Below are 25214 nucleotides of genomic sequence, written 5' to 3' on the forward strand. Positions count from 1 at the left end.
AAATAAACTGAGTTTGTGCAGTTGCTTGAATGTGCGCATCCTCCTGTAACTGAGGATGTATTGTATCCAGAATTAACCAATGCAATACATGCATGTGGTTCTTCCCATGCCACAACATTAGTATCATTCAGTCTTGGAGGCACAGCCAGGAGTGTTTTGCACCATGCAGTTGGAGGCAGGTGAAGCCTGGTAGTGAGGTGAGGTGGGCCACACCGGGCCAAAGCTTGTCATGTTGGTGCCGCACATCCTATCTTGCCAAAGACAGACCACAGGCCTGGCTGTCAACATCTGCTCCAGAGACTGTGTCTGAGCAGCTGCAGAGTCCCAGACAAGGACCTGAGTGCAGCCTGTTGAGATGGAGAACTCGGCCAAGACACAGGCAGAAACCTTTGTGAGTGCATTTGTTAGCCACATCAAGTCTGTAGGTCAAGATCATAGCTCGCTCTAGAGTGCAAAATATTTTCATGATTTTTTTTCACGTATTTTACAGGTAATGCGAACTCAAAATTCACTATTACAAATATCTTGAATGTAAACACCAATTCTCCAAAAATATTTTTAATGGAGAATGTAGGTACCTAAGCGTTGGTCATCTGAAAGTTATTTTCCAATATGTGTAACTAACTAAGTTTTACTTTTGGAATCAAACTTTTCTTCAATATTCTAATTAGTGGGAAATACTTCTAATTAAATTTATTACACAAGATGAATAAATGATTCTGCCCTAATATCGGGTATAAAGCTACTTTTTTATCATGAGAATTCTTTGGAGGAAATAGACATAGATCATTAGCAGTAACAAAAAAAAACCTCTACAAACTGGATTAAGACATTTTATTCCATCAGTTTGAAAGAAACAATTAAAAACAGTGTACAAAGTTTATATTATTTGTTTACTAAAGCTGGTGTCCTCAATCTTGCGGATATGGTAGGGCAGGTACAAAAGTTGCAATAAAAAACAAAATATAAAATGAATTTCCCTATTTTTCAGAAGGTGACAGCAAGATGGGTGTGTGCATAGGAATAAGCAACAATCATATTTAACAAAAAAAAGTTTGTTTTTGAAGTGAAAACATAAAAACCGTTACATTCAATAAGGCATAATGCACTTTTGCAAAATGATTATCTGTCATCTTAACCACATTGAAAACCTCTAATCAAACTTTGAATACATGTTTGGATCTCAAAGATCGCAGATTCGCTTCAGCCACGTTTTAAAAATGCTTTAATTCTTCCACAACATTTGAATATTATATAATAAGCTAATTTAGTATTTTCCAACCACAAATAAAAAATGCAGATACAATCATTGAAGGGCAACAAGGTGCATTTCATTGGCACATTAAAACTTGATATTTAAATGCTGGTCTCATAAATAAGAAGTAGGTGACCGGACACAAATTCCCATAAGCACATGAAAGATTATTCTTGGTGTGTTTTCCCCTGAAGCCCACTTTGTGTTACTACAGAAATGTATCGTGCTAGAGACCTCACTGAGGCTGCAGAGGAAGCACTGGATGGTAAACACCCAATACTCTACTAGGAGAAAAACTCTACAGGAGGGGAGAGGTTCTGAGGGGTCAGCGAGGGCCCGACTGATCCGGATCAGAGGGAAACCCGGAGGTGTTCGCTGCGCAGCATTGAGATTTGAGAAAGGAAGGCAAAAGCGAATAAGACAATTTCATTTTATCCCAACAAGAAACACCTCAGTGTGCAAACATTTAGGATTAAGAGACTTTAACTCACTCAGTGCCAAAGGCGTTTTCATGCCTTTAAGAATCCAAAAGGTCAGTGCCAAAGATGTGTTTTCACATCTTTTATGTTGTTTTCACGGTGAGGGGCGTAAGTAGATCCGATGCTGCTCTACCGAGAATTCCAAGTTGGGAAGAATGGTGATGAGGCCTATTGACCGAAAAATGGCAACAATACACCATTTTTGATTTGAGATCAGCCCTAGGACATAACGACGTCACTCGCCCACACAAGTTGAAGCATTTTTACACTCAGATAAAGTGTATATATTGATTTTGCAAATTATGTTTTGTGATAAATGTGAAATTGCAGATATGATGTTGACGGCCACTGAATGGACATGTGATTCTGTATATGGCTAAATACAGAATGTAATTACTTTGCAATCAAAAGTGATTCCTAAACGTTGGTTTATGGAATAAAACCATTGTTGTGTCTTAAAAATCAAAAGAACACCCATATAAAGATTATTGCTTCGGCTTCATGTTTTGATTTCACCCAAAGTTAATTTGTCACATCGTAAAACATTTTCTGTTCTACTGCCAATCACAAAATGTGAATATAATAGTTGATTTCTTTTCCTGGTGACTAAAGCATCAACTTTTTCATTTGGTAGATTCGGTGTGTATCTAAACTAAAAATTTTGTGTGTCTTGAAAAATTAAGCAAAATTCTCTAAAACAGCTGGCACTTCTTTTTGAAAATGGCTGGCAGTGAATGAGTTAACAGTATCCAGAACCTTGCCATTTTTTTGCATACTATATGCTCAGACCTTTACTCTATCAATCTACCAGATTCAATGAGGGTTTTTACAACAAGGGATGCATGCAAGATCTATCATTTATTTCAAACATTACATTCACTTTAGAAGCCCCCCCCCCCAACAAAAAAAAAAAAAAGTCAAAATTTTGGTTTTGATTTGCAAAGGAGACAAGCAACACACACACCATATAACCAACAGAACTTTGCTCCATCATATTTGGAATCTCTGCTGGAAATGATTTAATTCATTTAATCAGGTTTAAAAAATATACCAGCCCTTTTTTTTCGGCCTAATTTATGCAACATAGGTGCTGGTGTGTGGATGCCTGCTCACTAAATGGCCAGGAAATTAAAAGTAGTGTTAATTAAAAAAAAAAAAAAAGACAGAGCTCTGTGTTGGCGCTTGACCTTGCTCCTTCCTTGAGAACACAACTTGGGGGTAAACGCGGTAAGGTGACGAACAATCGGCGGGCCCCTTTTTGGAGGATGCAGTCGGCTTAAAGGGAAGGGATTGAGAGGGACGATTGAGGAATGTGCAAGTGTCGGTCAGGCCACCCCACTCGCGGAGTAGGAGAACTGGGGGAAGTGGGGTCTCCGCTCACTGTCGAAAGACTCCATGCTGTCGTCTGGGGGTGCACGAAAAACACATATTCATTTTAAATGTGTAATGACAAACAATTCATTTAAACACACAATGATTCTCAAGAGAATAAGAGGACTCTCGAGGTCGGCTGTTCTTACAGGACATTTATTTTGAAATATGCATAACTCGGAATGTTGGGACAGATTACCGTGTGTGGACTGGGCATGTGCCAATTACAGGTTTGAGGATTTACTGTTGTTTCAACAAGCCGAGGATTCAATAACCGGTAATGCGAGTACTGGCTGTCACTGTAATATGTTTTTTTTTTTTTTAAGCAGGGTGCAATATGATTCCATTTAACTTTTTCCTCATAAAACAGTTCCCAATGCCTATAGATATTATGCACTATGGGGGACTTTTCAAAAAAAGACATTCTGCAGGCTCTCCAGGAGAGGGCAGACTGGTCTCAAGGGAGCTCAGAGGATTTATAATAGTTTCTTTATTAATGAGCGGCTTAGTGGGGGTGGGATGAAGTCAGGCCTCAATCCTGGAACAATGTGGAAGTATATTAAAAAATAAAATGAAATAAAACAGGACAGTGTTTCAGGGGAAAAACGTGTGTTGAACATAATGACGTACTGCATTTAACAAGCATAGGAACATTAAAATATTTGGCATTACCTTGTCCAGGTGGCGTGATTGTGATGGTTTGTGCAGTAAACTCCTCATCAAAATATCGCGTGTCGGTCTCTGAGGTAACGTGGGGCTTGAATGGTGGGACCAACTGTTTCAGGTCAAAAGTAGAAAATTGTCAATGAGGACACTAACTTTGGGGAAAAGGTATAATTATAGCGCTGCTTTTGTTTTTTATTAAGTGTGTGTGAAATTTACTTTTTTCTCGTAAACGTCTTGCCATTCAATCCCGGCGAAGAACTTGTGCTTCATGATTTCCTTGGCATCATCAGGACCACCACCGAGCCTGGATACATGAGTGGATGGTTTAAAAAAATATATATATATATCTGTCTAAACACCCAAAATTATTAAAAAATAACACCATGGTGAATCATTTTTAAAAAATTACAAATTAATGTGAGCAACCTGTACAACTAAAAAATAATAAACTAAATCTGCCCAAGTTGAACAGCCGCTATGATGCCACACCTCTGCATGGGGTCCTTCTTGAGGAGTCCAGAGAGCAGCGAGCGTGCCTCTAGACCGAGTGTCCGTGGGAAGCGGATGTCTTCCATGAGGATGAGCTCAAACAGCTTCTCGTGGTCCTGGTTGTAGAAAGGCAGCCTGCCACACATCATCTCGTACATCACCACACCAAGACCCCACCAGTCCACCGCACGGCCATAGTCGTTGTCCTCAAGTACCTTGGAGATTAACAGTAAAGTTGTACACGAGTTGTCCGATTCTAGATGATACAAATGCTCAATGTAAGACAATTAATAATTTTACAATACACATTTGTTTGGGATTTTTTATAGAGCTGCGCCACATCCTTCTAAGTATTGCTAATGTGTCACCTCTCTCAAGTTGCCGAATAAAGTAAACAAAATATTTGCCTTTTACTGGTGTGCCGAATGATGTGGGCGATGAGTGCAAAAATTCCAAGAGCAACTGTTACTCCTTAAAGTGCTACCAAAATCACCTGCTCTCCCCACTGACCTGTGGTTTGGACACAGGCCGGGGCCAACCCTGACTCACATCTCATATTAGGAGGGAGGATAGTGTTTCCCCTGGAGCTCTGCATATTTAATCACCCTAGGGCCTTTCCGCACATACACACCTACAGGTTGCTGAGGGGTGCTGGAATAAACAAATATGAGGCGATAAACACAGTTGGGTCCAATGTACACACATGTGAGTATCACTCGACAAAAAAAAAAAAGGAAACTGTTTTATCTCATAGGAAACTATTAATGAGACAAACTCCAGTGGCAGAGTGCTCACTGAAGAGTGCAACCTGTTGCATGAATAATGTGCTGCGGAGCACAGTTGTTCCAAGGCCCCTGGGGACATGTACTGGATTCTACCTCTCCAGGCGGATGTTGAAGGTGAAGAAAAAAGAAAAAGAGAGAACAGTCTGTCCCTCTTTAAAGCTCGAGGAGCACGATGGTAGGTAATTCACACCCAAGAATAGCAACTTCAGTTAAAGGATGTGGGTGGCTTAATAGAATTAGATATGGACGCAGCAGCACGCGGGCCAGGAGTGTCCTGGAAAAACAGATGATCGCATGTGTCCCTAAAAGGAACAAGACTGCCGCGTGCGTGCACACATGTGTCTGCGAGCACCGTGGAGGACGCCTGGACGAGCAGGAGGGGGGGTAACGCGAAGCCCGAGCGGGGTTTGGATTACTAGGCCGTCTCTATTTCCAGCTTTGCTGTCGTGTGATTCATACCGTGCGACAGCTGGGCCCGCAGCTGCCCCATATATGTAGAAGAGTGCCACAGCTGTGAAGCTGCCAGGAGCGCAGGAGCCAAGCTCATCCCTCATATACGTAACCAGGACTGCCTGCTTGGGCCCCTGACTCCGACTAACACTATTACTCCACCAATAAGTGGCAGAAAGGAAGGGCAGAGGTACACGAAAACAAAAATATTTTGGAACTCTCACAGCATGTCTGCACAAGCATGACATTATTTACCAAAAGTGGAGGACTCCAGACTTAAGGAATAAATAAATATAAAAAATAGATAAAAATATACAGTAAATGCAAACCGATCAAAAACGCCATCAAGAAAGTCATCCTTTAACCAGTTAGCTCCTCGATGGCTTTCCACAGTATAATAAAAGCGACCAATTGAATTTGTCCCTGAAGTTCTTTCAGGACAGCAGTCCCCCCCTCGCCCCTGGCTCCCGATCTGAATGGAATATTCCCAGACGTTTCGGCATTCCTGTGCAGCTCACACAACAAGGTCATTGTTTACTGCAGAACAACCTGTAACACTGCCTGAGCTGAACTCCATAGAGACGCTCGCCAGCGACCCGGTTGCCTTGGAAACAGCCCCTGATGTCTCCCTGGCTCTCGGCTGGAGCTGTCATATGCTGGGCACCTCAGCGGAGATGAGAGCGGGGCTAAGAGGAGCTTGGCAGGAACAGGTGAAGCTCTGTAGGATTTGATTTTACACAACAGGTTTGTGTAAAGAGAGTCAATCTTCACATACTAGGCTAGCTTGTGATTTTTAGAACAACCTTCCTGATGTTCCTATATAGCATTAAGAAGAGAGGAGGACACTGACACTGGTTCCTTCCAGGTCAGGCTGTGGCTCCCCTGATGCCGCACAACAGCTGTAGCCATTGCGGTCTTATTCCAGGGGCAGAAGCTCACGTTTCCTGAGGGGCTCCCGGCCAATGACACCCCCTCAGCAAGATAATTCCAAATGGGGGCTAAAAACAACGATAAGGCAACTGCGTCAACACGCACATAACTTCTCAGAAACATTTTTACACCACCCATCAAATGCTCGTGTTCTTCCTCTCACATAAACGCGAGCCACACTCACAATACGGTATCAAGTTCCGGGCCTCACTTGTCATACCTGCACGCAATCGGGACTAGCCACACCTCTCCTCAGACAGCAAATATGAGAGCAGGCCCCTTTGCACACGCCGCGCTCACTCATTAAAGGACAGAATTCAGATGGAGATTAGAAAGGCATTTCAGAACAGCTGCCTTTTCTTCCACATGCTTCTTAACAACTGATGTCCAGCGACACGCTGCAAATTTGTTTCGGATCTACTCAGGTTGCACGTGACAGGGTGGCACGCGCTGACTTCTAACTTACTTCAAAACTAAGTGTCAGCTTCTTCAAAATAAATACGGGAGTACATACCACCCAGACACACTTTTGGAATCAGAATCCAACCTAATCAAACAAGTGCCTCTTTTCACTTGTTTACATGTAGTTACATGAAGTACGGTGTATGTTCTGTTTTGTGTTGTTTTTAGTTTGTATAGACTTTGAGCTTGTATTTTTTATTTTAGCAGATGCACTGATTGGTTGGCACTTTTAATTTCGTTGTACATGTGACAATGACAATAAAGATCTATCTATCTATCTATCTATCTATCTATCTATCTATCTATCTATCTATCTATCTATCTATCTATCTATCTATCTATCTATCTATCTATCTATCTATCTATCTATCTATCTATCTATCCATCTATCCATCTATCCATCTATCCATCCATCCATCCATCCATCCATCCATCCATCCATCCATCCATCCATCCATCCATCCATCATCCATCCATCCATCCATCCATCCATCCATCCATCCATCCATCCATCCATCCATCCATCCATCCATCCATCATAAAAATGTGTCTTAAATGCTATGAGTGTAGGATCTTGTAAATATAAAGTATTTATCTGTTAAAAAAAAATACATTATTTTCAGAAAAGGAAACACATTTAGGTTACCTCAGGTGCAAGATACTCTGGTGTTCCACAGAAAGTCTTCATGGTGGCACCGTCCTTGATCCCCTCCTTACAGAGGCCAAAATCTGTTATCTTGATGTGTCCATCTTTATCCAGCATCAGATTTTCCAACTGCAGGGAATATGACACGCACAAGAAAGTCATATGCTTCTCAAATATTATGTGCACTGAACAAACAGGAGTTTGTTTTTGTTGATATTGATCAATATGTTCATTATACCCCACAAATTATTTTCTCTCCGGTGTTTTAAAATTTAAAATTTGCATCCCTCCAGCTTTACGATACCAACTGCATTCTTTCTGGATAGCAATGTGTGTTAAAATGTTAAACCAATGAACATTCTTCGGCCATAGTGCAGTGAGACAACATGGCCTTTCAGTATCTCCACATGCTTGCGCCTTCCCTTATTCTTCATTTAAGTCTGGCCGCTGTAGCTCACACGTGTCCAGCAGCGCCGGGGCGAGTCAGCACATCTTCCAATCCTGCTACACTGGCATTTTCTACAGCGGCTTAGCGGACTGAGATACAGCCTCATAAACCCAAGAGAGAGTGTCAGGGAATTGGGGGTGAGATTGCTATGCTGACCGGGCTGGTCTATCAGCGGCCGACGCTTGCTGCTAAAACATTCAGAGCCCTATAAAAACATCTCTCATATCAACCTGTGATCAGTTCCTTCCTAATATAGATCACTAAAAAAGACTTGAGACGCAAGGATGGACGAGTATCAACCTCTACCTTTAGATCTCGGTAGACCACGTTTCTTTCGGCGTGCAGGTAGTCAAGCGCAGAGACAATCTCTGCACCATAGAAGCGAGCACGCTCCTCTGAGAATACCCGATCCCTTGAAAGGTGGAAGAAAAGCTGAGGGGGAACCAAACAGATTGAAAGGAGACAGAGTGTTCTGTTATTCCAAGGGAAAAGATCAACGAGCCTACCAATAAATCCTTATCAATGCGGGAAATATTATAAAGTAGTTTACCTCACCACCGTTGGCATATTCCATGACAAAGCAAAGGCGGTCATGTGTTTGGAAAGAGTATTTCAACCCCTGTTGAGGGAAAATAAGTCACAATTCATAACACATACCTGGATGTGAAATGTAAGTAAATGTAAAACATGGTCCTGTAGTGTGACATGAGCCCAAAGTCCAATTAGCGAAAAACGTTAAACCTTTCTGCAGTGTGCTATGAATAAAATAGAATTTACGATCTTCATATGTAGATATTACACTGAAAAAATGCTACAAATGATCAAAACAATGGATGGTCAATCACATGGACTTCACTTTATTAGCTGTTCTATACGCAAAATACAAAACGCCTGCAGCTTAGATGCTGTTAAACTAAATAGAATTGAAAATCAAGGCTCTTAATCAAGTATAATAAGTTTACTTGAAGTATATAAAGGGCTTCCTTACTGTCAAGAAGGGGTGCTTTGAATTCTGGAGGACTCTGTTTTCTGTGAGTGTGTGCGCCACTTCATCCTGGAAAAAGAATCCACAAAGAGCATTTGTGCAACTCCCACAAAGGTTCGGTATCAAGTCATTGCTCCCGTGTTCTCCCCCCCAGTCTTTTCTCTGCTTTGCTATCTTACTGGCAACCACTCACTTTTGCCACGATCACCTCCTTTTTCAGGATCTTCATGGCATAGTAGCGTCCCGTGGCTTTCTCCTTGACCAGAATAACTTTGCCAAAAGTGCCTTTTCCCAGGAGTTTGAGGTATTCAAAATCGTGCATAGTCTGGAGAGTCAGAAGACAGAGAGTGGCATCTGATTACAAACAAACTTATACTCAAAACTAGACAAGCCATACAATCCCACCCGCAGCAAAGAGGCATTCAAGGCACTATTTCAACCACTATGCATTTTCCTGGTTGTGTCTCAGTTAACCTTTGACCCTTTTACTCAAGAGAACGTTAGAAATGCTTTCGTGAGGGACATTGAATCCGATGGCCTTGGACCTTTTTGTCATGACACACGCAGGGGAGAAGGAGGGGGTCTGGCAAGGCTGTTAGACATGCTATCTTGCGCTAAGCCACCCAAGGCTGATGTTGAGAGACTCAATGAAGCTGACAAGTGCAGAAAGAAGGTTAGATGAAGTTGTGAGTAGAGCGCAAGGTGCAATAAAGGAGACTATCAATGGCATAAGAACGAGGGCTGATTTCTGTGTGCTGAAATAAATCTGAATGCTAAATGCTAATGGACACTGAGATGTGTCAACATAAAACGGCAGACGTACCACTTTTTGTCTGGGTTTGGTCAGGTAGACCTCCATATCCATGGGGTCTGGGGAGGAGTCCATCATCTCTTCTTCTTGCTTCTGCAGCCCTTCTGCCACTGTTTGGATGGCTTTTGTCCATTCTTCCCTAAAGGCAGCAAAAAGAATACATCACACTGTTTACCAAAGCAGTCGGATCACATAATTGGCATTTTATCAAGAGGAGCGCAATTTCAAGTACAAGTTCTGACAAGTGGACCTTGGGTGGATGCGTAACTATGATTAAATACATTTTCAATACTTCATAGTAAAACAAAAATACTTTGGTTGTTGTTTTTTCACCAGGGACATGTACCCTGTATGTACACAATTTGTCTTTTGCTTCTCTGTTAGCCGAGAACACTTTTCACTCGCCTCTCCTCAGGGGTCTCAACGTGGAAGGTGCGCTCGATGACAGTGGTCCACTGCAGGCAGCGGATGATAAATGTATTGGGCTTAGGTCGTTCTGTCTTCATCAGCTGGCATTCTGGAGTTGGAAGAGCGAAACAAAGAGAAGGGCCAGTGTTGGCCATGAAAAGGGAAAAGAAAGACTCATATTTGTAGCCATTTGTCTTTATCGTCCCCCAAAAAAAAATAAAAAATCACACTTTTGTCTAATTTGGAAAGTAACAATACTGAGGTAGAGGAAAACACCTCTGGTAATTAACTTTAAGCAGTGAATCAATAATATATGCTGCCATACAAAAAACAAAGACAATAAAGTGGAGGTCAAACACAATCCGTGAAATATAAAAAAATAAATAAGAAGTGCGGCTGATGTTGTGAAAAATATGATAATGATTTTCTCCGCAGTGTCTGGTGCAATTTGTAATTTCAGTTTTGAATAATGTAATAATAAGTGTATTCAGGAAGCAGAGATTTCCTTCTGATCCTCTTTTGCATTAACATCTGCTGCCAAATGAAAAATGTCAGCATATGTGTTGGAATGTGACACAAAATGCCCTCAATGTGATGGATGGAGGACGGCAGAGTGGACCACCACTGAGACCGCAACATGGCTCTACAAGGGTTGGAACACAATCCAGCTGCCGCGCCCTTGTCGCCAGCGACGCGCCACGTGTCCTCTGCGCCGTGGTCTCAGAAAAGCGAAGCGACCGCTGATGGCGGCAGCGCCTCGGAGCAGATTAATAGAAGTCAGGCGGCTAATAGCCACGATAACTCAAAAGTGTCTGAGAGGAAACATTTCAACTAACAGTGGGCTGTCTAATTGCAGAGTTTAGTCATTGGAAGAGTGAATTGAACACAGCAACTTTTTGAAGATGAATTGTGCTGGGCAGCTTTCAGCATTTGTGCACGGTACCGCAGAAGATGCATGGAGGAAATGGATTAATGCTAGGAGCCAAAAATGCAAGTTCAAAGCAAAAAGAAGACACAATAACAGTGTTTTTTTCCTAAATAAAAAATAATGGTACAGCGTAATATGTCTTGATTAAAATTTTAAAAAAGTTTATTTTACTTGCATTCCTGAACAGATAAAAAAAATATATTTGTATTATTTTTTTATTTTATTATTTTTGTATTTTTTTTAAAAATATTTTTTTAATATATTGATTATTTCATGCTTTAATAATTGGTGACATCTCAGAGGAGCCCAGAAAGCCCGGTTCAACTTTGTGAATTCAGTTTGAACCTTTTTCCAAAACAACTGACTAAGATAAATACTAAAATAAAAATAATTGTTTTTTTTTACTTCATATAATAAATAAATAAATAAATAAATGTATATAAATAAAACTCAAACACACGCCACTATTATATTGCAATCTCATACGCATTTAAAGTAAGACCAAAAAAAAAAAATTACTCTTTCAGCTGTTGTGATTATTTATGAACATACTGTAACTGCTACACCAGCACAAGTATGGAGAAAACAAGCTGGCAGGAATTCTGAGGGGAAAAAATGCAGTGGCTGCTTCGAAAGCAGATACTCACGTGCTACGGAGAAGTTATTTAAGGGAGTTTCCAACTGGTCGACATCTTGCGGCCGCTCTTTGTAGCCGATGAATGTACCATCGCTCTTCAGAAGAAAATACCTTGGCCTCCAGGTCTTGATGTATTCTCCTGATATGAGAGAAAATATGCATCAAAATTACACTTGATGACAAAATAATACAGAAAACGATTGGGCAAGCACAATCTGCAGTATATTGTTCGGGAATGTGTTCTGCGGTCATTCTAAGCAATACCGCATTGTCCTCTCTTTTTTTGTTAAATTCCCCGAGGTGCAACCTTTTTCCTGCAATGTGGTCATTACTATGCTGTTCTAGTGTTCAAAACGGCCATCTTTCTTTGACTGTAGGTCAGCTGCAGGACAAATGGTTTGTCGTACAAGTCAGGACCTTTTGCTCTGTCCGTCTGTCTCCTTCACAGAAAAGTCACGTCGCTGAGCCTTTGAATATTTTAAAGGCACATCTGACTATAATAGATCTTTTGTCTGTCCATTGTTTCTGCGGTTTTGCAATACATTTACAAAAATCCCTCCTCATGTTAAAGACAACATCCATAACTTCAAGTCATGCGTGTCAATCTCCAACAAAATTTAATTTATTCTGGTGACGCTTCAGGAAATGCTGCGCCAGATGTTGTGCATATGGGGGGAAACTAGCTTATAGCAAGACAGCGGCACACGGTGCAGCGGGGACTTGAATATTTATAAAGGAAAAGAGTAATTCATTTTTAATTATGGAGACACATATTAGCCCCATGCAGAGTCGTAGCAAGCTGTCCTTAATTGGCCCATTTCCTCTAACACAGAAGTGTGTGAGTATGGTTGTGCGTTTGCATGTGCGTGTGTGCGACCGAGCGAGAGACTCGACTCATCATCATTGGGTATCTGTCAATATAAGTTTCTGTCGCCCTTTCCGCAACACATAAAACTGATAAGGAATCAGTTTTACATAGTCACTAGTCATATCTCAATTTTTGGAATCATCATTTAAAATAATTGAAAAAGAAAAAACAATTACCATTGACTTATCAATCATAACATTTCACTTTTTCAGATTTGCACTTTTGACATCTTAAAATAACTAACTTCCTCTTTCTGCGTCGCATTTATTTGGACCACAGAATGACACGAGCAAGAAACCCTAGTGGGATTAAATCCAACGAGATTTCCGGGATGGAAAGGGACACTTAAGTAAAGTATGGACATTCTGGCAGAGTTGACCGGATACGAGGTGAAGCACTCTCTAAATGAGCTGTCAAGACTTGTTGAGAAGGTGTTGGCCTGAAGACAAAACATCTGCCCCGCAGTCCAATATACTTTTGCCTTCAATCCGCAGCAGATGCCTCATCTTTCTAATCATCACACAAAACATCATTTTTCATCTGGTTTCTGCACAGTTGCGCCAAACGTATCCCATTTAGTTCAGATCCATGGTGTCATCCGTCAAACCTGAGCTCTTTTTTTTTTTTTTTTTTTTAAGATGAGGATGAATTGATCACAAGGTTGTCAGTTTGACTTTATCAAGGTGCAAACAAATCGAAAATGCCTACGCCTGCATAAAGTCACTTGAGTATCAGCTGTTCACCACACACACAATTTGTCTTTCTTTGGCCTGGTCCCATCAATGGGGCCCCAGCTGGTGTCTCACTCTGTGGTCAGTTTTTGGCTGACCTATATCCCCCCCCCCCCCCCAAAGTTAAAACCCATGCCAGTCCACACTGAGGACAGTATGTGCGCAATGCTGACATGTCATAATGTGACACCATCATTACAAACAAAGATAACGTGGAACATTTTTAGTAAGCCCTAATTTGTGTTTCTCAATTCAAATAAATGGGCAAATTGGGGCAAAATAAAAATCTTGACCATTACTTGTGTAAGTCTTAGTCCTGATGCATTTATGGCACTTTCAAGACGTTTGTGCTTGAACCGCTTCAGGTTGCTGCTGTTTGGAAATGTCACCATGTCGTTACGATTCTGAGGATTTTCTGAGATTGAATTATAGGGGGAAGTTGCTCAATCGATATTGCATTGTAATTATTAAAAAAAAAATTCCCACCCCTTACAAGACCATTTTATTGGTTAATTTTTGTGTGAAATAATAGCCACAATGACATACTGGTTTTCATACTGATACGGCACATTGTTTCCGACCACAAAGCAGATCACATGACAAGAGTGGAAGTAGTCTCATTTGGTTGTCTGAGTTTGTGTCTGAGCAATTCTGCACCCCCCCCCCCCCCACTCCCCCCCATGCTGCACAGTCTGCCTAAACAACAAAGATGACCCTTGAGAGCTTCCTATTTACACGACTTCCTCTTCCACTTGTACTCTACTTTCCACATACAGTGCATCTCTTGTGTCATCATTGCATGACAGAAAGTGAGACTGATGGTTAAGCTATCACACAGGACAATACTTATTTGCAATTTGGTGCAAAAATCGAGATTGTGGGGCCTTCTCCTTTTAGCTCATTATCAGTCTTCCAATACAGGAAACTGGGGAGCAGACTGAGCGACCTCTTTGTGACAAGCCTTAGAGAGAAACTGTTGTGACACAGTTGAACTATAAAAAGATAGAGCCCACGCATTCCCAGTAAAGCATTACTCAATGAAACTGGTTGTACGACAGAATAAGACAGAGTTGATGCCAGAAGAAGATGATTGAAGTCGAGGGGGCGTGAAAGCTTCATAGTGTGCAAAGAACTGAGCAGAGTAGTGAGACAGATCGCTACATATGTTCCCCGCATATGTACAAGTGTGAGAATAGTGTGTATTAGCTTTGTGTACTCTGTGTGTGTTTATAGGAAGAGCTGTCAGGGACTGATAGAGTATCTTTACATGACAAGCAGCTGCTGAGGTCGGGGATGCTCGCTGGGCAAAGTGGAAAATAATGAACAGAGAACCACTGCCAAACAAACAGAATTCATCTTTATTTGCCAACTGCTGTACGGCAGCCACAACCTGCCACTGACACGCCCCTCCATACCCCAAACCAGATCATGCCAAGGTAGACAGGACAAGAACCAGTTCAGTCACTGGTGCACATCAGGGCAAACTGTCATATCTGTGATATATTGTAAGAATAAAAAAAATCAGGCAGCCATAGCATCCCTTCAACTGATGTTAAGAACCTCCAAAAATATCCGAGGTCCTCTCCATAGATACAAACTGCGACCGAGTAAATGCACACTAACACAGTGAGAGGTACCAGAGAGCATCAGACAAAATCCGTCTCCGGGTCCCCGCACCCAGAGGTCGGACTTCCTGATGGGGCTGCTGTTGGTCTTTGTCCGGGGCCGGGCCATTCATGGCTTGGCGATGCGAGGAAGGGAGCCGGTGCTAACTACTGAACTGAACAGAGTATGTGTGTGTTTGTGAGTGGTGAGAATCGGATGAGGTGATGGGAGGAGGGGGAGGTGGAGGATTAGAGAATTTAAACTCCAAAGCGTTGGAAGAGGGGGGTTGGTGCCTTTTGTTGTCCCCTCCTCACCCCTCGCCACCCCGCCATCCCCTCAGCCCTTTTCTGCCGTGTTCTGCCTGTCGGCTGCAGCTGCAGCCTGCCACCAAGTGCCCTGCATCTCAATGAGTCGCAAGCAGTCTGCTTCCAGAGGAGGTCTTCCTGATGCCAGGGGTCACTATAAGCGACTCTCGTATGCACCGGGCACAGAGCTGTGAGTTGGGCCTCCCGCATTGCAAGAACACCCTTCCGCCACAGGTTTTTACTCTTCTCCATTCTCTTTACAGACTTTTCACATCCTGCTTACTGAAACCACTTTGTTGGTTCTTCCTGCTCCCATGCAGCTGGATGTGGCACTTGAATGCCAGGGCTTTGGCAGCAGTATCAGCAGGTTGCAGGGAAGGGCCACCCCTGTCTCTATGTAGCCGTCTCTATCCCCTCCTTTTACCCTTCTTTCGCTCCGTCACTGTGGTTGCCGCTGCTACCCCAACAGGATAAAAAAGGAAGGAAGCAGGGTGGGGGCTCGAGGGAGGCTGTCCCTCTTTCTCACGCTCATAAGAAAGCCCTCGCTTCTTCTCTGTGGTGAGTGACACCTGCTGATTACCATAGAGACTGTGGGTAGTCCCAACTGCCACACGAGGGTTGAGCGTTGCCCCCTTCCTCCGGGTAAATAAGCAGTCTATGGATACGGTTCAACTAACCCGGTAACTGCGTGCCAAACAAGTAAAAACATTTTTAAGCTTATTAGTGCCTAATGACCAGGGTGCAAGACAAACAAACAACGGAGCATCACCGTTATTCAGCACAGAGCACACATTTCAAAATCTGGTGCCAGTGATGTGATTGATGTTGGAGACAGAGTTCTGGTCCGTAGCCACTTTCGCCATAGGACTGTTGTCAGCAGGGTCATAATCTTAGCAACAGAGTAGTGGAGATCTGGAAGTGGGGACAGACTTGGAGGATTTTTGCAAACGTGGGCAGGCAAAGTACATATAGGAATGAGAAGTAGTGGTGTTGATATAAGATGGAGAGTTTGGCCGGGTCCTGCGTTTGCTTTAAAGGGATAGTGTACTTATTGGCAGTAAAAGGTTGCTATTTGGTTTATAAGTAATTTGCTAATTTTGTTATTTTTATGTACATTCAATAAATTTAAAGACATTTTGCCACTTACTGTCAACTAAAAATGACATCACGTGCTGAGGGCTCAGGTAAAGGCCGATCACGGCTCACCTATTTTCCGGGTTTGGTCACGTGATGTTCTATCATGCATCCCTGCAGTAGTAAAAATGTTAGGAAACTAATTTCCGTTGAACCTGGTGATAAAGGCAAGCAGGCGGACTCTGCACGGCAAAGTAAGCACAGTAGGCTTGCTGTGAGAAGAGGTGAGCAGTGTCGCTGCCACCTCCCTCAGCCTCCTGGTCCCCCCCGTGATGCAAACCAGCCAGCAGACAGCTGTAGCCCAGTAATTTACTTCTCTCCACCACATTTAGCAGGACGACTGCTTCCTATCACAAAGAGTAGGGGGTCCATGCCGGCGGCAAGAAAGTTCTGGCATCCCGGTGTAACACCCTCTGCTGGCGGACCCTGCATCATCTATGAATCTATTTGTGGGGACATTGGACTATTTAACTTTTGTCAGCCCCTCTATCTTTCCCTCACAATATCTAACACTACGTCCCATCTCGATGTTCCCCTCCCGCTAGCAGAGCCTGCTACTCAATTCCAATAGTCGTCTTAGCCTTCGTTAGTCTAACGAAGGGGGCCGGGCTCTTTATACTTGTCAAGGAGCAAATGAGTCAAGCGCACAAGGGCCAGGGAAAAGAAGAGGACAGGCAAGCGCTGTTCTGTTGAGCTTCACTGAGTTCTTGGCCGGAGCACTTCCCTGGAAACTAGGGGAAGCCACAATCTGCCTCTTTGATGTTGGACGATGCTCTGCCTTTGACAGGAACTTCAGAAAAACACACTTGCTAAAGGGAATAACAGTCTCCTCCACTTTGCAGGCATATTTAAAGGGCAATAGGCCCTCTAAATATATAAATACATACACTAAATACGAATGATTCTTTCACTTTGATAACAACATTTCACAACTGTACTTCCTGAACAGATAAAGAAGTTTAAAATAGAAATCCAGACAATTTAACACTTAAGAATTTCAAACGAAGTAGGAAGGCGGAAGGAATAGAAGGAAGGAATCAAGCATGGCTGAGAATCTGGAACACTAATTATTGATTAACTACTTTTGAGTAACAAACTAGCCATATGTGGCACGTGGCTCTGATCAGGGCAGGACAACCCGAGATGGATTGAAGAGACTTGTGTCTCCCTTTTGACCCGGGAAAGCCCTGGGATCCTCCTGAACGAAGTGGCTAGAAGAGAGGCTCACGATCCGACCCCAGATAAGCGGAAGATGACTGGATGGCCAGACGAATGAATATAGATGCAAAAAAAAGCTGTTGCTCCACCCCTAGTCTACAGTCTCCACTCTCTCAAGACTTTGCGATTTTGAAGTAAATCTAAAGAACATTTGTGACGTCAGCGGTCCCTGACGCTGCGAAAACAAGCCGACAAGTCCAAGGTGGTCTGATGAAATTGTTCCACATTAAACTCATCCAAGTATGCATGGAGCACAGTCATGCGGGAACAGACTGCTCCAAACCATTCCAAGGAAAAGCTTTAACAAAGTATTTGAAGTCAGACCAAGTCCACGGAACAAACAAAATGTTTGTGAAGGGTTAGAATTTGCATTGCGCAGACATTTGAATGAGGGAAAAGCGAACTTTACATGGAGTTGGGTTGTAACTGGGTGGCACCACCCCAGTCACCCCGTTCAAGGTGCTACCTGGGAGGCGGAATGATGGACAGCGAGACGTGGCTACTACAGGTTCACCTTCTGTGCGGTGGCTCTGGGGCAAAGATTGTATGACAGTGACGTGACACAAAAAGCCTTGCTGTCGAGAAGTCAGGCGGATGTCCTCCGATCAAAAGGCAAAAAGGTTCTGGGTGACATTTCATAGGGCACAGCTGCTCGACTGTGACAGTGCGCCAACTCACTGTTCCTGAAAGGTTGTTTGTTTAATGTCACAAGTAGACGGCCGTCACAGCTTGAACCTGATCGTTCCTGAGTGTATGAGCACATTTTCCGCAACTCAGCATGACTGTTGCTTTACTAGTCACTATTTCACGGCTGCTTTAGTTATATTTTTACCAATCTTTTTGATCATATCTGTGCTCCTGAATGTGTGGAGCAATTAGCCAAGTATGGACGAGGGAAGAGAAACCAAAAGACACAGTTGTGATGTTTTACAATCAATAGGTTCTCTTCAGCGAAAAGGATGTTCCTGTTCTCTTTTTAGAAAGTTCAACAAAAGTGCTACGATAATCATTTCCTCATTGCCTGAATAATCATCTTTTCTTTATATATATATACTTTCACTATGACTAACTTCATCATCTCATTTCCGAGCCGGAGCCACGGGTTCAGCTCTTTTCAGGAAAAGCCCAGATCCTCCTGGCACTCGGGCCTTAAAAGATGGCTGTGGGCTGAGATAGTGTGCACGCATAAAGCACTCAAAGTCAGCAGGTATGTGAGGAATGCCGCTTCATCCAAACAACAGGACTAACACCCGCCACACCACACAGCTGTGTCAGAGCCTTGCCATGCAGCCAACTGGACTCCATGGCTATTTTACATTTTAAGCTTTCTGGAAAAATTTGACGTAAAATGCTTTTAATCCTACTACTTATTTGACAATTCGTTAGCTAAATTGAGGTAAAAATTCACAACAAAGCGGTCACTACGGATAATCTGGTTCCTCTATTTTGATTGGAGTGTGCAGTATGACTGCTACTTTTTTTTTTATATATATATCCCAAGATTTGCATGCTTCTGTACAGGTTTTAGTGAATGTGGTGATGATGACTCTGCAATATTTCACAACTTGAACTACTGCTATCAGTTGAAGATTATCATCGCAGGATATTTCCGAAGCATAACATCTGGTATCTTAAACAAACTCATTTTGCAAAGTGGAACACGAGTAGAAGAGAGGAAGTATAAGAAAAAAACATTGTCAGCATATATATGTAATTCTGAAGTGTATTTTAAAGATTGGAACCGTACCTCTTTTATGCAGCCATCCCTCCTTGACGATCACCACATTGGTCATGTTGGTGGACAGGGTAGAGGAGCCAGGATTTCCAAAGGGAGAGTCACTTCTTTTTTCCAAAGATCTCCGCGCTTACCCAACCCCAGAACACGAGGCCTGTGGTTATCTATTAGTTGGAAAAAGGTAAAAAATTAGCCCTATATTGTGGTGGACCATTTTTTTCCACTTGAATATTAACTTTCAGGTCAACTCAGGAGAGAAGCAATGGAGGCCTAATGATTCAGGCAGTCAAAAAACATTACTTCTGTGTTCATAATCTTAATCATACATTTAAAAAAGCACAACCCTCCTCGACAATTTGTCGTTTTATTTTTCATTCATAAACATTTGACAGCAAGAGCTGAATACTAACAAAGGGTGACTGAAGAATAATGAATCGCAGAAGTTTACTATGTCGTCTACAACCGTCTAAGAATGTAAACAACTTTTACCTGCCATATCTGTGAGAGTTCTTGTTTTTACTCATCTTTGTCTTGTGGCGCAAGCATGCAGAAATATTGCTGGATCTCATCCAGACAAACAGCCAAAGTAGCTGATGCGTATGACGCAGTTACTCCGCTAAGTGCAGTGCAAACTTCCGTATGCTATCAGGTAATAGCAGAGGTCTAACCTGCTCACACTCAAGAATGACTTCATCATTTTAGACAGCAGGTATGTACGCCACATTCACTAGCCGTAAAATTAGGAACACATGCATAACCTAATGATATTCAAAACAAATGCGTCACTTATCTTTGTAAAGCCATATCAGATTAATCAGTAGGCCTTTATTATGTTTTGGGATTTTCTAAAATGATCTAGGTGTACTAAATGATTTGTGCGGTGATTGCTAAATACATAAATGAAGCAACGATTCCAACACACTTTCTCCATGTCCAGCAACTGCAAATATTCAAAACCAGGAGGCCATCATGACAAACCACTTGACCTTTCCCTCAATTTACCTCTTGTAAATACAGCTTTGAACACAGGACAGGAGAAAAAGAAGGGATCAATTTCCCCACTTGTTCACACAAATGTCACACACTGCACCAGGCGATCTCTGCCCTTCCACTGAAATCAATTTGTCTGCCGCCGCTCTATCAGAGTAAATCCATCAAAAGAGCTCTGTGTGAGTGGTCTCAGCCAGCCTACTGCCAGGAACAATAACAGGAAGTGGATGTGACTATTGACAGACTCCGAGTCATATCACTATTGCGCCTGGCTCAAATAAATCTCTCACCGAGTGTGGTGATAAACACACCTTTTACTGCTCTTGTTGTTGTTGCCCTTACTTCTATCAATGAGCGAAAAGACTTTGGGGGGTATTTTTCCTTTTTTTTTTTTTTTTACTGTTATTGGTAATTGCAGTGAATTTGTGTCCTAACGAACCCTGGCGAGATCTTGCAATGTGACAAATGGGCAGGATGTTAAGTTTTGTTTTAAAAACAATACAATCAAAAAAAATCCTTAAAAACAAATACATTAAATAGAAAACAATCGTACGGGGCCGTGAGCCACCTTGGACTGGGACATGGCAGGCTGTGCATATGAAAAGTTACAGATGTATTTGGAAAGTTTCTTTTACAATCGGGAAAAGGCCCAGTGAGTATTCAAAACAAAGAACCTATGCGCAAGAAATGTCCAAAATAAATGTGTCCTACAATTCACATTAGTTCTCTCTTTGCTTTTTAGTTTTAATCGTGATGCATTACACCATCTAAAGACACTGCTGGCATCAGTCTATTTCTTGCCATGTGGTCATATCGTCACTTGGATAAGGCGCTCTTAAACACAAGTTCCAAAAATTTGATTTAAGGTGAATTTTGAGTTGAGTTAGCTGTTCCAACCAGACTTTGCATTTGAACCGCTTGTCATTTTTGAGAAATCTTGTCACATAGCTTATTTTAAGTATGAAAAAAAAAATTAAACAATAGATACAATTTAAACTCCAGGCTATTGGCACCCTTTGGCATCTGTGTGTGTACACAGTGTGACAAGCGCTCACATATTATATATAAACATTGGGATACTTCAGACAAACAAACCGGGGTGCGTACGCCGCAGCCGAAAAAGCAACACATGCACAAGAGCAGCTCTGGAGCCACAACAGAGCGCTGCTGTTTTAATGGGAGCGACCTGTTGCTACTGCGGCCTGTGTGGAGAAAGCTGGGCTGCTGCCAGGGCTGCAGCCAGCAGCCACTGAATGAACCCAGTACCCTGACAGCGGGTCACATGGTCCTCAGGCCTCTGTGCCGCCACCGCCTGCCAGCCTTACTGTCACTGCGGCTTTTAATCATTCATCTTTCTGGCACCAGCTCTGGGGGCCAACTCATTCAATGCAAATCAGTGTCATGAAGCGAAGATTCCCCAGACACACACACACACACACACACACTAGCGAGGACAGTCACAAGTGTTTACGGCAGTCGGAGGAAATTCGGGCCAACCCCACCACACTACTTCCTTCATCGCAGATCAATGCTCGTAAGCTTGTTTATGCTCTATTTTCTGCTCATGCTGAGGCGGGCAAGAGTCGGAGCCTGGTTTACGGTTACAAAACGAATACGCTTTTACTCAAGTATTTACAACATTTGAAGTGAGACCATCTAGCATGAACACTTGGTCATGGGAAATGGATCCTACTGTGACAACTGCAATGGTTGGTCAAATAGAGAGTGCTTAGTTCCTCATTGAAGTTCCTTGAAAATACTTCAGAGACAATAACAATTACTTGTGGTTTAAGATCTAAAGCCGAAGTTGTGAGAGTGACAAAAGTCATACACACATCTCAGTCCTGGCCGCTCAGTACAATATGGCTGGACAGAATGGAATGTACACTGAAAACAGAAGAATGTTGACACATTATGTGAAGAGACTCCCCTCCTTGGTGTCACCAAATCAAAAAGGCTTTTGAGATACTGTTTGTTACAGCGTATCTTTGCAAGCAATCCTTTGAGGACGATTGCGATAGAAATGTAGAAATGACTTGGTTACAAAAATGATATTGGGAGCGTGGCGCTTGCCGAGGTCAAGACGAGGATTCCTAAACTTATCTCTGTAAGGGAACAGCAAAAGTTACATTGGTTTGAAGTCAATTCAGGTTTCTCTGTTTTTTGAGTGAAATTTATGATTCGTTGTTATTGTTTACAAAGTGTGGTTCGGTGCCTACAACGAGTTTAAAGGCATACTTGATTGATTTAGCCATTTTTAGGAGAAAAAATATTTTGTCAATAATTTATTTGACAACACTATTTTCCGTGTACAATTTCATGTACTGAAAATTACATCACAGTCGCTTCAAGCTAAGATAACGACCAATCACGGCTCAAATAGTTTCTGATGACATTTTCAGTTGATATCAAGTGGCAAAATTAATTTTTAAAGGTATTAGTTGTACATGAAAAATAATGAAGTTACCAAATTAAATAAAATATTACATTTGTATTGCTGAAAATGGCAAAATAAATAAAGTATCTCTTTAAGAGCCACTGTTGTACCCAGTACATACAGTACCAGTCAAACGTTTTATGTTTTATTATTAAAATTCTAGGCACCTTTTGCCAACATGCGTAACAGTTTTGCCTATCTTGGTATTTTCTCAGCTTCACAAAACTATTTTAAGATTCAACACTCAATCATTATTCCTAACCTGGTTGTAAATGTGCGCAAGATCAATAGAATAACAGCTATCAGTGTCACGGGCTGCCATGTTCTCAGAGAGCCATCACAAACCAAAGAAGGGTACGCTCATGTGACAATTATTGTGAGAAGCGTATCCTTGTCAGTGATAAGGTCTCAACTCCTGTGGCGCAATGGGGCACAATACGTCTGACTGTGCACAGGGACAAAATTTCTAACAGCATTCCACAGATTCTGCATGCGCCCGATGGCACATTTGCGTCAGAGCACTGGGATTGGGTGGGAGGCGGCTGATATCTTCGAAATAGAACAGGCAGCGCCAAGCAGTCACCGGCTGGATCATTACGCCGGTGTGTTGAGTCTTCGGCTGGTCATATGGCAAGGCCCCATGTGCACGCACAGTGGACAGACGTCTTCTCATGACCGGCAAAAACATTTTGACATAAAGGCGTGAAAGGGTATAACATGCCTGGGGACATTGTACTCTGAGAAGGCAAATGGGAAAGTAAGTGTTAGTCATTGAAACTTCACACTGACAATACCATCACATGCTTTACATTACTGCTGTTTTTGGAACACAACTAATAAACACATTCCAAATGACTCAAGCACTTAAAAGGCATCCAGTACCATAAGTAGTATGCTATAAACAAGAAAAAAGCAAATTCATCAAAACTGTCCACAACACAATCAAATGGATGAGCACTTCATCCATCCATTTTCTGTACCGCTTGACCCCACGGGGGTCGCGGGCGTGCTGGAGCTTATCTCAGTAGGCAGGGGACACCCTGAACCAGTTGCCACCCTACCATCATGTGTTTTGGGGAGTGGAGAAACCCACGCAGGCACGGGGAGAACATGCAAACTCCACACAGGAAGGGCCGGAGGTCGAATGTAACCTGCACCGTCTGAATTGTGAGACGGATGTGCAAAACAGTGCTCCACCGTGCTGCCTGACTAATAAGCAAATAATCCAAAATCCCAACACTTTTCAAACCTGTGAACGCAATAACATTGAAGTAAATACCCGTGAGGCGGGGCTACACGGTGTCAACACTTCCTACGTGCTGATTAGAAGTTAAGATAATGAGGCAAAACAACACAAACACGGCCTGTTTTGGGAGAGCCCTGGCAATAAGTTGAGTGCCAGCACATTGTTTTGCAAGTAAAAAGGAGCGCGATCTTAAAAGTGGCTGTTGGAACAGAGCAGCAACAAGCTAAGAAAGCTAATGGCCCGTACAGTGCAAAGCGTAAACAGTGTTCCTAACAATGAATGGGCCGCTCTCATTGATATTCTTAATTTTCCCTCGCGGGCCATAAAAGTACTACAAAAGCAGCATTTGAACGTAGAAGACTAAAGTTTCAACTAAGAGGGCCCGAGGGCTGCGTCTGAAAAAGTGCTCATTGTCAGAAAGCAAACATCTGAAGAGACGTTCATGTTGCTTGTGGAAAATACAGTACACCCTTGCGGCACAGTTCGCTTTCGAATCTCGCGTTTCTCCGTCACTTCAAAGTAACTTTTACAGCCATCGGGTGTCGGGAAAGTAGCATATTTTAGGCTTGCATGAAGCGACAGAGAGGATTTGGGGCCTAGCAGGGCAGCTCGGGTGAGAATAACCGCATCCCATCTAAGTACAATGGGGACATACCCTGACTAGCTGTCGACCTCTTGTAGTTAACCATGCGAACGAAACGCGGACATTTACCTGGACAGGAATTCAACAATGTGTCCGTCTCATTCTAGTGAGCTGATTCAGCGGGATTTTAAGTTGATAAGTCCTTGAACAATCTGGACAAAAGTGCTCTCATTTACTCCGTTTCTCTTGCCTTTCTTCCACTACACCTCCCAAACTCGCTGTCTGCAATGCCTCTGTGGCAGTCTGCCGTGCCGGGTCCTAGCGCCGATGGGTAATAGCAAACAGCGCCATCGGTCCCATTGGAGGGGGAGGCAGTTTATTTAGAGGGGCTGAGGGGCTTCTGGCGTGCGTGTGTGGCCTTGATGAACTTTGACGTCCTCCGTGTGGGACTGCAGTTTGCACAATAATTAGCTTCGGCATAAAGAATGAACGTTGCCCCCTGCACTACACAATCATAATTATGGAAGAGGGAATATGTTTTTCTTGTGTACAACTACTGATTCGACTCTTTTACTTACGTGAAAGTAGAAAAGTGCAGACGCATGTAATTAA

The 25214-nt window shown here is 42.6% G+C and overlaps 1 protein-coding gene across 1 annotated transcript; it reads right to left on the reverse strand.

Annotated features, from left to right (window-relative positions):
* Positions 1-819: 819 nt before the first annotated feature.
* Positions 820-24908, reverse strand: akt1 (v-akt murine thymoma viral oncogene homolog 1). Its single transcript, XM_049740109.2, has 14 exons — positions 24732-24908; positions 19359-19510; positions 11761-11889; positions 10183-10294; positions 9790-9916; positions 9160-9291; positions 8970-9035; positions 8532-8600; positions 8288-8413; positions 7534-7662; positions 4261-4475; positions 3988-4075; positions 3778-3880; positions 820-3139 (listed from the first exon to the last, which is right to left on the reverse strand). Exons 2-14 carry the CDS (start codon positions 19402-19404, stop codon positions 3060-3062), a joined length of 1422 nt encoding a protein of 473 aa, XP_049596066.1. The 5' UTR covers positions 19405-19510; positions 24732-24908; the 3' UTR covers positions 820-3059.
* Between the last annotated feature and the right edge of the window lie 306 nt (positions 24909-25214).

Source organism: Syngnathus scovelli, chromosome 14 (genome assembly GCF_024217435.2).
Source record: "Syngnathus scovelli strain Florida chromosome 14, RoL_Ssco_1.2, whole genome shotgun sequence".
Classification (NCBI taxonomy): domain Eukaryota; kingdom Metazoa; phylum Chordata; class Actinopteri; order Syngnathiformes; family Syngnathidae; genus Syngnathus; species Syngnathus scovelli.